At 43.1% G+C, this 13,199-nt stretch overlaps 1 protein-coding gene across 1 annotated transcript in view; it reads left to right on the forward strand.

The window, feature by feature from the left end:
- CLCN3 (chloride voltage-gated channel 3) overlaps positions 1-13,199 on the forward strand; it is a 120,472-nt gene that overhangs the window by 33,195 nt on the left and 74,078 nt on the right. Inside the window, exon 2 of the mRNA XM_065405796.1 lies at positions 12,520-12,695. Within this exon, the coding sequence (XP_065261868.1) occupies positions 12,536-12,695 (160 nt within the window). The 5' untranslated portion in view covers positions 12,520-12,535. The remainder of the gene's footprint in view (positions 1-12,519; positions 12,696-13,199) is intronic.

Consider the following 13,199-nt stretch of genomic DNA (forward strand, 5'->3'; position numbering starts at 1 on the left):
TAGCTAGTGTAACACTGGTGGGTTTTTTGTTTTTTTGTTTTTTTTAAAGGCTCCTAAGGCAATCATGGTAGTTACAGTCCAGTAAGCCTAACTTCAGTACTAGCAAAGTTTTTGACACTGTAGTAAACAACAGAATTATCAGACATGTAGATGAACATGGTATGTTGGGGAAGAGTCAACCAGGCTTTTGTTAAAGGAAAATCGTGCCTCACCAATCTATTACAATTTTCTTTGAGGATGGGAAGAAGCATATGGACGAGGATGATCCAGTAGATATAGCATACTTGGGCTTTCAGAAAGCCTTCAACAAGGTCGCAAAGTAAGCAGTCACGGGATGAGAGGGAAGATCCTTCATGGATCAATAACTGGTTAAAAGATAGAAAACAAAAGGTAGGAATAAATGGTCAGTTTTCACAGTGGAGAGTGGTATATAGCAGGGTCCCACAAGGGTCTGTACTGGGACCAATACTGTTCAACATATTCATAAATTATTTGGAAAAGGGAGTAAACAGTGAGGTGGCAAAGTTTCCAGATGATACAAAGTTACTCAAGCTATAGAAGTCCAAAGCTGACTCTGAAGAGAGAAGAAAGGATCTCACAAAACTGGGTGAATGGGCAACAAAATGGCAGATGAAATTCAGTGTTGATAAACACGAAGTGTAATGTACATTAGAAAACAAAATCCCAACTGTACATACAAAATGATGGGGTCTAAATTAGTTGTTACCACTCAAGGAAGAGATTTTGGATTAATCATGGATAGTTCTCTGAAAATATCTGTGCAGTGTGCAGCAGCAGTCAAAAAAACTAACAATGTTAGGAACCATTAGGAAAGGGACAAGAAGATAGAGAATATCGTAATGTCACTATATAAATCCATGTATATTTACACCTTGAATACTGTGTGAAGTTCTGGTCACCCTATTTCAAAAAAGATGAGTATGGAACAGCTTTCATGTGAGGAGAGATTAAAGACTGGGACTGTTCAGGTCAGAAAAGAGATGACTAACGGGATAAGATAGAGGTCTGTAAAATCATGAATGGTATGGAGAAAATTAATAAGGAAGTATGTTATGTGATGGTGTAAACTACAAGGACCAGCGGTCACCCAATTAAATTAATAGGCAGCAGTTTTAAAACAAACATAAGGAAGTACTTCACACAACACACAGTCAACCTGTGGAATTTGTTACCAATGGATGTTCTGAAAGCCAAAAGTATTACTGGGTTCCAAAAAGAAATGGATAAGTTCATGGAAGGTAAGTCCATCAATGGCTATTAGCCAAGGTAGTCAGGCACACAACCCCATGCTGTGGGTGTCCCTAAACTTCTGACTACCAGAAGCTGGGACTTGATGATGGGATGGATCGCTCGATAATTGGACAAAAAATTCAATTTAAATAAAAATCCATTTTTAAAAAAATAATATATTTTTATCCACGCTTGTCTTGGGCTACAATATCCCGTGTATCAGCCATGCTTACCCAACAGGTCTGACTGAGTTCAGGTACTTGCCGTTCTTCACTTCCAGCAGTGTACAGTGATCAAACTGCCTTCTTATAACAATAGTATTGTTTGTTTAGCAGTAGGAACAAAGCTTTTAGAGAATAAGGATTTTAAAACAGTCTGCCTCCATGGCTGTCTTACCTAAAGGCTTACCATGGTTTCATTGTAACCTCGGCAGGCCTAACTTCTTTAGAAACCCCCCTCGGACCTCCATGTCTGTCTAGTTCCCCCAACAAACCCCCATGCTCTCTTGAGAGAGTTCCAGCCAGCGTTTTGTTCTTTTCCATTCTAGGAGTTTTTCCACCCTGATTCAAGCCAGTTTTGCAGGATACCTACAGAGGAGGCAAAATCTTTGAAGTTAGTAGTTCCGGCATTGTCCCTTTAGCACTCAAGTATTTGCGGAGTGCTGGCTATCTTGAGCCATTCTTTGCTTTATCCCTGCCTCTAGTCTCCTATTGTATAACTGACATAGTCATACAGAAAACATCCCATAACCAAGCCATCATCAGTATTCGTAAATTAAATGTTCTAGGTGGTTGCACTATTACAGGGAATGTCAAGATCATGTATTTGACAAATAATGCCTGTTTAAGAAGTTCAAGTAGAGCTGCTTAATAAATCGTACCAATTATGTTCAGGTGCATTCTAGGGGAAAATGGAGATTAAACAGCCTGTGAGAAATTGACTTGTGATAACAATGCACCCTCAAACAGAGCATATTTTAATATGACTAAAATAATCAATGAGTATTCTTAGCTTTCAGTATGACATTGTCTTCAGTCCATATAATGGTAGAAGTGTAATTTCCTTAAATCAGTGTCTTTTACATTGTAAATCATTGGGAAAAACTTGGCAGCTTTATTGGTTCAGCAGGAGAAACTGAAAACAAACCATTAGTAATTCATTGTTCTTCCTGTAGAAGCACAATATTAAATTTCAGTAGCATAATGTATTGTATTTCAATTTAAATTGCACTTGAAAAAATGACTGTACAAATGGCATTGTGGGGTTCCATTTTTTTGTATGTGATGTCTGTACTGAATTTGCTCCATGTGCAAGTCAAATTTTCTGATTACCAGTCTTGGAAACTCCTCTTAAATCTGAAGGCCAAGTTGTACTTTATCTTTCCCTGTGAAACATCACCAGTAGATTAATTCTGCATTTGAAACTTAGACCCTGACCCTGCAGATTCTTACAAAAGGGCTTAGTTTTAAGTACATGAGTAGTCCCACTGAGGGCATTAGGACTACTTACGTGCTTAAGGTTAAGCATCTGTGTAAGTCTTTGCAGGAGCAGGGCTTTAACAGTCTTGTTGACTTGCAAAAGACAATAGATTCCACCTTACTCTCTGATATCGGTATTGACTCTGAAATGCTAATAAATCTAAAAACTTATTTTACTGGCAACATATGCAGATATAGCACTGAATAAATACCTACTGAATAAGAGTGCCATTTTTATATAACCATTTTGACTATAACTGTACTATACATTATTCCACTGAATAAATTATAATTTGAAGCATTAAAACTAGAAAATGTACCTTTTACTGGTATGGTATCCTAAAACTTTTGAGGATGGTTGTTGGGAGAGAGGGAGAGTGGTCATTGTTCTGAATACGAGGACTCTGAGGTAAGCATCTGTGTTCTTGACTCTACTCTGCCACTAACTCCATCAATAACTAGGGAGGATGTTAAACATTTTTAAATCAGTAGGACTTGAGTAACTTGTACACTAGAGTATTTAAAAAAAAAACTACAGAGAAGTTCTGTCAACTAGTGTTTATTTTAAACACATTTTGGAACACTGAGGAAATTCCAGAGGAGTGGGGGGGGAGTTAATTTCTCAGTATTTAAAAAGAGTAAATGGAATGACCTGGGTAACTGTAGTCTCTTAGCCTGACATCAGTCCCACATAAAATAATGGGAAGGCTAATATGTGAATCTGTGAAAAATTAAAGAATGATAGCTTAATTAATGCCATTCAGCATGGTTTAATGGATCATTAATAGATGTCAGACTTGATGTAGCTTTTTGATCAGGTCACAAGGTTGGTTATTAAATATAACTGGGATATTATATATTTATTCCTGTATGGCATTCTAAAAAAAAAAAAAGCGCTCTACAAAATCAGTGAAGTCCATATTGAATGGATTAGAAACAGGTTATCTGATACAGCACAAGAAGTAATTGTGAATGGTGAATTGTCATCTGATGGGAGTATTTCTAATGGGATCCTATGGCAATCTGTCTTGGCCCAATGCTGTTCAATATCTTTATCAATGATCTGGAGAAATATAAAATCATTGTTGGAAAAATTTGCAGATGATACAAATTGGTAGAGAAGTAAATAATGATGGGGGCAAGTTACTTTTACAGGCAATCTAGATCACCTGGTAAGGTGGGCTCATTTGAGCAACATGTATGACCTTTTATTTGTCTCTAATAAAAAAAACATCAGGGAACAAAGAATGTAGGTGTCACTTATGAGATGGAAGGGAGTATCCTAGAATGCACTGACACCGAAAAGGATTTAGGAGTCACAATAGATAGTCACATGAAAATGAGCTCCCAGTGCGATGCAGTAGCTAAGAGGGTTAATATCCTTGGCTGTATAAGCAAGGGAATATAAACTAGGGGTAGGGTGGTGGTATTACCTCTCTATATGATAAGATCGTTTCTGGAGTACTGTAGCTGGTTCTGATGTCCATACATCAAAAAGGATGTGGAAAAATTTGAATGGGTTCAGAACAGATAGAGAAGAATATGAGGTCTGGAGAACATGCCATACAGTGAGACTTAAGAAGCTCAATCTGTTTAGTTCATCCAAGAGAATGTTAACAGATAACTTGATCATGGTGTCTACATACCTCTGAGGGGAAGAGATTTCTGAAAATAGATGGTTCTTTAGTCTAACAGAAAAATAGGCATAATGAATAATGGATGATAGGGTTTCTGTTTAACAGACAAAGGTATGACAAGATCTAGTGGTTGGAAGTTGAAGTTAGACATTCAGAGTGGAAATAAGATGTAAAATTTAAAAAACAGAAATGCACAAAGTAATGCATTGTAGGGTGCATATTGATGCATGTGTTCATTCAGGAATCAACACCAAATTAGTCGGTCATTTTTTGTGTGTAATAGAGTTCCTTGTGTTAATTAGATCAATATTAAGCTAATATCACAACCTTGTTGTCTCTAATGTGCAATTGAACATGCAGTTACTAGGGAAAGAACTCATTTTTTGCCATGTCACCCTTGACATTGTCATATGTGAGTAAGTATAATTCAGTGTTTGATCTTGGGGCATAAAAGAAGCAATGAAACCTCTTGGCAACCAAAAGCACTTGATATTAGAGTATGTGATGTATTTTTTTCATTCTGATATTCATCATGAAAAGATGGACAAATAATATGGTTTTACTATGGAATAAGGCAAGTCTGATAGACACCAACAATAGTTTGTGGAGAGGAAATGTTTAACAGATTATATAAATTTTGTAATAGTTTTAGTGTGTCCTTTTTTCCACTGAGACCATCTTTATATTTAAATAGAAAGACTAGGTCTTTAGCTGGCATTTAGAACGTTATCTTGAGGTATCCAGAAGTACCATGTAAAAATAGAAGTGTCTGAGGATGGTTGAAAACAGCTCTACTATAATTTTCTTCTATTTTCCTTTTTGCAGCTTCTCTTCTCACTTCCTTGGCATTTTACTGTGAATTCTACATGAATCCCAAAGTTTCCCACTATGTGCCCTACCTCCCATGTGCATAAGCACCATATATATATTGTGTGTATATTATATATTTAAAAAATACACATACATACATACACACACAATTTTCCATGCTGTTTCAGTTTCACCAGCCTTCTAAACCCAGTTCTCTTACACTGTGGAAGTGCCAATAAACCACTATGCAGATATATTTTTATTTGCTAAGATAGTTTTGTATGCTGCATTAACCTTTGGCGTACAAAAATAGCATCCTTCCTTTTGAGCAAAACCACTGAATGTAAAGCATGTCAGAGTATAGTTACTATAGTAATCTCTAATGGTGAGCAATCCTGTGTGCTAGTGTGACCTAGTAAAATAGTTGAGACTAATGCACGTATATATCATTCTTCTTCAAGTGTTTGCACATGTCCATTCCAGTGTAGGCATGTGTGTGCCCGAGCACAGTTGCCGGAATTGTTTCCCCTAGTGGTATCTGTTGGGCTGGCTCCAGCACTCTCTGGTGCCACACTCTCGTACCACTGGTATAAAGGACCCTGCTGACCCAATCCCCTTCAGTTGCTTCTTACCACCCATGATGGTTGCTGGAACTCTTATTATATGGAGATATACCTATCTCATAGAACTGGAAGGGACCTTGAAAGGTCATCGAGTCCAGTCCCCTTCCTTCACAGCAGGACCAAGTACTGTCCTGGACAGATTTTTGCCCCAGATCCCTAAATGGCCCCCTCAAGGATTGAACTCACAACCCTGGGTTTAGCAGGCTAATGCTCAAAACCACTGAGCTATCCTTCCCTCCCACCCCCATTGCTTAGGCAATTTTCTCTGAGTGACTTTTCTTCTACTTTAGTGTAAATAGTTATTGTAGTTGGTAGTTTTTAATAGTAAGTTTTTGGGTGCCTTCACGTTTAGTTAGCAGAGTCGTCCACATCCCGGTGCCAGGGCATGCCTCGGTTACCAGGCCCTGCGCTTCCTGTGATAAATCTATGCCTTTGAGTGACCTGCACTCAATTTGTCTCAAGTGCTTGGGAGAATCTCATAGGAAAGACCATTGATACATCTGCAGGGACTTCAAACCCTACACCAAAAAGGACTGAGCAGCAAGACTGAAGGTCCTCCTCATGCAGGCAGCCTTAAGACCTGCCTTGGAGCCACACTTGGACTCGGCACCAAGCACTTCAGCTGTAGTGTGAAGTGCTCCTCCCACAGATCGGGAATCCTAGCACCGATCTTCTTCTCCAGTGCCTAAGAAGAAGCACCATAAACACCAAGAGAAGAGCCAATCCCCGGTGCCGAAGGCAAGCAGACAGGGGGACTATGATAGAGCAAGACTTGCATTGAGCCAGCACTACAGCATCAGGTGTCAGCAACTCCAGTACAGCTGCAAACCCTACTGATACCAGTACAGGAGACACCTCCTGTGGACCAACAGCGTACTGGCCAGTTTACAGTGCCGTCAACTCCAGAGGTGTTTGCAGCAGCCAGGGACCTTTTTTCCCTACCGTTACTGGCGTCCCCAGAGGGTCAGGACTTGGTACTGCCAGTGCCACTGAGCGGTACAGAGATGTCGCCCGGACTTTGCCTTGTACCACTGCCACTGTCTAGAGGGAAACCTCCATTGGCAATCTCCTCAAGATCTTCACAACGTCAATCACCGGCACTGAAGAGAACGGCACTGCCTTGGTCTCCACACCACAGCTCATCCTTTTCTTTGGACTCGGAAGTGGGAATCTTACTCCTCTTCTTTCCCCCACCCCCTCCCCAATCACCACAGCTACCTGTGCTGCTCCCTGGGCCATTCCTATTCAACTGCGGCCCCATGTACAGGGGTGCCTCCAAACTCTTGGCCACTGGGTCCATGGGGATTTGCACCTATGCGATGACTGTTTTGGAATCCTTGGGGGTGATCATATTCTGTTGCCTCAGAGAATAGGGCACACCTGGTACTGCGTCAAGAGACCTCGGACTCTGGTACCGAACCCAGCATCAAGCCTCAGGAGGAAGCCCCGCAGGTCCCGGCGGACATTGAGGAAGTGATGGAGGCTCCTCAGCCCATTATAGACTCCTCATCCTGCTCCCCAGATGAGGCAGTAGTACAGCAGCAGGGATGTCCCCGCCGCAAGATGACCACAAGGTGTACCAGAACTTGTTGTAGCAGATAGCCTTGAACTTGGGAGTAAATGTATGTTGTCTCCTTGACCACCTCTACGGTCTCTCGGTTGCAGGTCATTCTAGAGTAGCAGCCATTATGGACCCGGTCAAGATCCTGTAGCAAATCCTTGCCTCCCTTTCTCCTACAGCAAAGCATACAGAACACAAGTACTTTGAACCAGCTAAAAGGTACAAATTCCTCTTTTCACACCCTCCCCCGAGATCCCGGCAAGTAGCAGCCGCCAACAAAAGGGATTGACAAGGACAAGCAGGTCCTATGCCCAAGGTGAAAGATCCAAAGAAACTGGACCTGTTTGGTCAGAAGGAATACTCCATGGGGGGGGGGGGGGGGGCTACAGCTCCCCCTAGTGAAGCAGCAAGCTTTGCTGCGCCATTATGATTTTAATATGTGGGAGTGTGTTAAAATTTAAGGACCTTGTCCCCAGGACTCTAGACAGGAGTTATCGTTCTTAATGGAGGAAGGGAAGACGGTGGCACGAGCCTCATTTCAGGCAGCTCTGGATGTCACTGATTCCACGGGCAGATCAATGGCCACAGCGGTAACTATGCACAGGAGCTCATGGTTGCAGTCCTCTGGGCTCCCACGTGAGGTGCAATAAACCTTACAAGACCTTCCCTTTCAAGGATCATTGCTCTTCTCTGTGCAAACGGACGCTAGCTGCATGGTCTCAAGGACTCAAAGGAGACCTTGAAATTGCTGGGGCTGTATCCATCAGCAATATTGAGGAAGCACTACAGGCCCCAACAGACTGGCTGCTACTTTGCCCAAATAGCCAAGCAAGATCAACAGAGGAAGAGCAGGGGGTTCAAATGTAGGCCCTCTCTACCATCCTCCTTGGCAGGACCTATGCAGACCAGCTCCAGACACTTGGGGACCTTAAAGCACTTATTTTGCAGAGACACTCAAGGTTGACATAGCAATCCCCTCTACGCCGAGTCCAGCAACCCCGTTGTTCTCAAACCACTTCTCCCACTTCCTCGAAGCCTGGACTTTGATTACTTCAGATTGCTGGGTTCTCAGCACAGTAGAAGTGAGTTACACCATCCAATTTTTTGTCTACCGCACCTTCCCAACCCCCCCTTCTTGTACGTCTTCAGGGACCCTTTTCATGAGCAACTGTAGGAACAGGAAGCCCAATCCCTCCTTCAGCTCCTGGGAGCTGAGGAGGAGGTTTCATTCCACCTAAGAGGAAAGGAGTTCTATTCCCATTACTTCCAAATTCTGAAAGCTGAGGGTGGTCTCAGACCAATTTTAGACCTGCTATCTCAAACACTTTAAGTTCCACATGGTCTCCTTGGCTTCTGTCATTCCCTCGCTGCATCCATGGGATTGGTATGCTGCCCTCGATCTAAAAGACGCATGTTGATTTTCTGAGACCAGACAATTCCTAAGATTTGTAGCGAACCAAAGTCATAATCAGTTTGTGGTCCTTCCTTTGGTGCGGATGTCAGGCCGAATGGTCTTCAACTAAATGCATGGTAGTGGTGGCAGCCTTTCCCAGGAAAAAGGGAGTCCATGTATTCCCGTACTTCAACGACTGGCTGGTCAAAGGCCGGTCCAGAGCTCAAGTGGAAGGCAACCTCCCTCACATCCAATCGACCGTTAGCATGTTGGGACTACTGATAAATGACCAGAAATCCACCCTTATCCTGGTCCAAAGGACATAATTCATTGGCGCAGTTCTTAACTCCATGTGAGAGCTTTACTTCCAGGCGATAGTTTTTGTTTGATTACATCCCTGATAAGGTCCCTCCAGGCTCATCCAATCATAACTGGATGAAAGAGTCTAAGCCTTCTGTGCCACATGGCTTCATGGACAAACATAGTGCATCAAGCAAGGCCTGGTTGGCCATGGTATACTCCTCCTCATGTCATCACTTGAACTCAGTGCTCATGATGCCTGCTCAGTTCCTCAACTTACTAACATGGTGGCTGAACCACCGCATGGTATATGCAGGTGTACCCTTCTCAAGGCCTCAACTCCTGATGTCTCTAGTATCCGAAGCAACAGCCCTCGGCTGGGGAGCCCCCCTAGAATCCCTCAGGACTCAGGGCCTCTGGTCTCAAGAAGAACTTTCCCTCCATATCAACATCAGGGAGCTCAGGGCAGTATGCCTTGCCTGCCAGGGTTTCTACCCCACACTATGAACAGGACTGTATCGGTTCTCATAGATAATACAATGGCCATGTTCTACATAAACAGGGCAGTGCGCATTCTTCCCCTCTGTGTCAAGAAGCAATCCGACTGTTGGAGCTCATTCTATCAGTCTAGAAGTGTCCTACCTTCTGGGAACGCAGAACCAGCTGGCATATCACCTCAGCAGGTCTTTCTCCTCTCATCATGAGTAAGGCTACGTTTTAGTCACAGGTATTTTTAGTAAAAGTCATGGACAGGTCACAGGCCATAAACAAAAATTCACGGCCCGTGACCTGTCCGTGACTTTTACTAAAAATACCCGCCCTCATTAAAACTTGGGCTGGGGCAGTGGGTACTCTGTGGGGGAGATGTCTGGGGCACTGTGGGTGCTGGGGGATGTGGCCCAGGACCCCTGCTGGTACTGGGGGAGGGGGATTGGCGGGGCTTCCTACCCGGCTCCGCGTCCCTGCGGCTCCTAGGTGGCGGAGGCAGGGGCCAGGGCAGGGGCTCCCGCCACAAGCGCCGGCTGCTGCAGCTCCCATTGACGAGGAACCGCAGCTAATAGGAGGGGCGGGGCCTGCAAGCGGCGTGGAGACCCCCCCTTGGCTTCTCCCCTGCCTAGTAACTGCAGGGGGTCCCCCACCCTGAGGTAAGCCTCCCCCCGCACACTCCACCCCCCTGCCTATAGCCCTGAGCCCCCTCCCACACACCCAAACTGCTGCTGCTAGCTCAGGGGCTGCCCGGCTCAGGCAGCCCCGAGCCAGCACCAGCCATTGCAAAAGTCACAGAGGTCACAGAAAGTCACAAAATCCGTGACCTCTGTGACAGACTCGTAGCCTTAACCATGAGTGATCTCTCCAAGTGAACATCCCAAGGGACATCCCCCAATGGTGCGGGACTCGCCTTATATACCTGTTCGCTACCCGCAACAACAGAAAATGTCATCAGTTCTCTCTGTGAGGCCACAGCCCAGGTCACAGACGCATTCCTGTTGTCATGGACAAAGTACCTGTATTATGCATTTTCTCCTACCCTGCTGCTTCTGATGAAAATCAAGCAGGACCAAGCATGGGTCATTCTCATAACCCCCAGGCAACATTGGTTCACTACTCTCTTAGGGCTTTCAGTGGCAGCCCCAATATAGCTTCTGCTACACCCAGACTTGATCTCCTGCTCCCCCACAGTGTAGACCAGGGCTTAGTGGCCATCGCTTTGGCCAGAAGAGTCTCATAGATCTGGGCCTTCACATCAGAGCCCCCATATATGGTCATCGTCAGGAATAAAGTCCAGCTGTGCCCATACTTGTCGTTCCTCCCAAAGGTGGTTTCACAATTCCACCACAGTCAAGCAATCTTTCTGCCGGTATTCTGCGCTAAACTACTCTGGCCTCCTCTGCCACCTTCCCAGCACAAGTCCCTACCCAGGACATCTGCAGAGCAGCAACCTGGTCGTCAGTGCACATGTTCTCAACGCACTATGCCATCACCTACCAAGCTAGAGACAATGCCAGCTTCGGCCGCACAGTCTTGCAGTCACCTTGTCCTTGAACTCTGAATCTACCTCCTGTACAACTGCTTGAGAGTCCCCTACATTGGAATGGACATGTGCAAGCACTTGAAGAAGAAAAACGGTTACTAATGTTTCCGTAACTTGTTCTTCAAGATGTGTTGCCATTTCAAAACCCACCATCTGCCCCCTCTTATCGGAGGCGGTCAGTAAGAAGAAACTGAAAGGGAGAGGGGTCAGCAGGACCTTTTGTACCGGCAGCATGAGTGCATGGCACCAGAGGGCACTGGAGCCAACCCGATGGATACCACTAGGGGAAAGAATTCTGGCAACTGTGCTCGGGGTTCATACACACCTACATTGGAATGAACATGTGCAACACAGCTCAAAGAACAACAGTTACAGAAAAGTTAGTAACCGTGTGTGTGTGTGTTTATTTCTGAGTAGAAGCAGGGAAGATAGTCATCAAGGTTCAGTAGCATTTTCCCTCCAGATAGGCCTATAGAAATGACTGGCTCACATCTTGGTAATATCGAAAGTACAGACTAATTAGCCTCTCCCTGCGTGAATATGAAGTAAACACAAGCAAATCTTGTGTGTCCATCCCTCTTTTTCATAACCAATGTTGCCATATTATATAGTATGCAAAAAGGTGAGCCACTGCAACTTGCAGACTCCTCCGTGTTAGCAAAGGGATAAACTTTGCTACCCTATTTGATTATGAATGTGTGGTTAAAAAATGAAGTTCATGTTGATTGACTTATATTACACTAGAACCAGTTCTTAATGTCTATTTTTGGTTTCCAACTTCTTAATAAAAGTCTTTCAGTAATTTACAACTTAGCCCCATTTAAGTAAATTCAGACTTAACTATTTTATGCACTACAGTTAAGGTGATTTTTTTAAAAATCTGTTTTAAAACTTGCTTTATACTCTGAACTCTGACTCAGGTAGGTATGACAGTAGACTATATAACATAGGTGGACCCACTGATCTGCCTTAGTGGCTAAGGAAGCTTACTTTTTCATTTACCTCCCAACCCTGAGTATATTAACATTGAGTGTTGTTTATGCCATTGACCTTCCTTGTGCTTGTTTAGAGATGAATATTGGCTAGGCATCTGTCCAAAGGGAGCCTATTTGGATTACTATTATATTTCTTCAGAGTGGAATAGTTACAGGAGAATTGAAATTGAAGTAGGAAGGTCGTGGGAAGGGGGATGAGGGAGAATTAGCCATAAAGAAATTCTTCCTTGCTTAAGAGGTCCTACATTGTAAGTATTGTTATACCAATATGTAACTAATAAAAAGTATTAAAATATAGTACTTAGACATTGTTCTACATAGTATGATCTGAGTTATCAAACGAAGCTCAAGCGTATTTGCTTTATTTAATATGAATTATCTGTTCTATATTGTGTATCTTAAAAGCTGCTTCCTAACACAGTGTTCTTCCTTCTCTTAGGTTATAAAGCAGCTAAATGGAGTCTGAACAGCTGTTCCATAGAGGCTACTATCGAAATAGTTACAACAGTATAACCAGTGCAAGCAGCGATGAGGAACTTTTAGATGGAGCAGGTGTCATTATGGACTTTCAAACTTCTGAAGATGACAATTTGTTAGATGGTGATGCATCAATTGGTAAGTTAGTAATTCTTATTTTTGGCTTTTTGGTTTATAATCTTTATTTCATTTGAGTCTAGAAAGGAACAGTTTTTGAAGCAGTAATTAAAATTTTCTAGATCTTGTCAGCAAATCTGTTACTGAAAAATGTATATTAGTGTCTACTAAGGTTTCTCTTGCTAAGCAGTTATATTAGACTTACAGTGGAGCCCGACAAATGCTAACTTTTCTGATAATCTTATGCCTTCTATCATTGCTTACAAAGCTGAAAAAAATCTTTTGTCAAGTTTCTTTTCTCTTTGGGAAGAGAGTCATAAAAGCCACCTCCTCTTTTCTTATCTGGCTGTTTGAGTGAGAAGGCTGCAAAGTTAGCTCTCATATCTGAACAGCAACTCATGAGAATAGTTAGCTTATTATCCTATATAGTAGAATTAGACTGGGTGTAACTATTTTTCCTACTGTTTACTGTAATCTGCTTCTTAGCACTATTCCCTTCCATATCAGAATAGAGTGATGATTCTT

Source organism: Emys orbicularis, chromosome 5 (assembly GCF_028017835.1).
Source record: "Emys orbicularis isolate rEmyOrb1 chromosome 5, rEmyOrb1.hap1, whole genome shotgun sequence".
NCBI classification, from domain to species: domain Eukaryota; kingdom Metazoa; phylum Chordata; order Testudines; family Emydidae; genus Emys; species Emys orbicularis.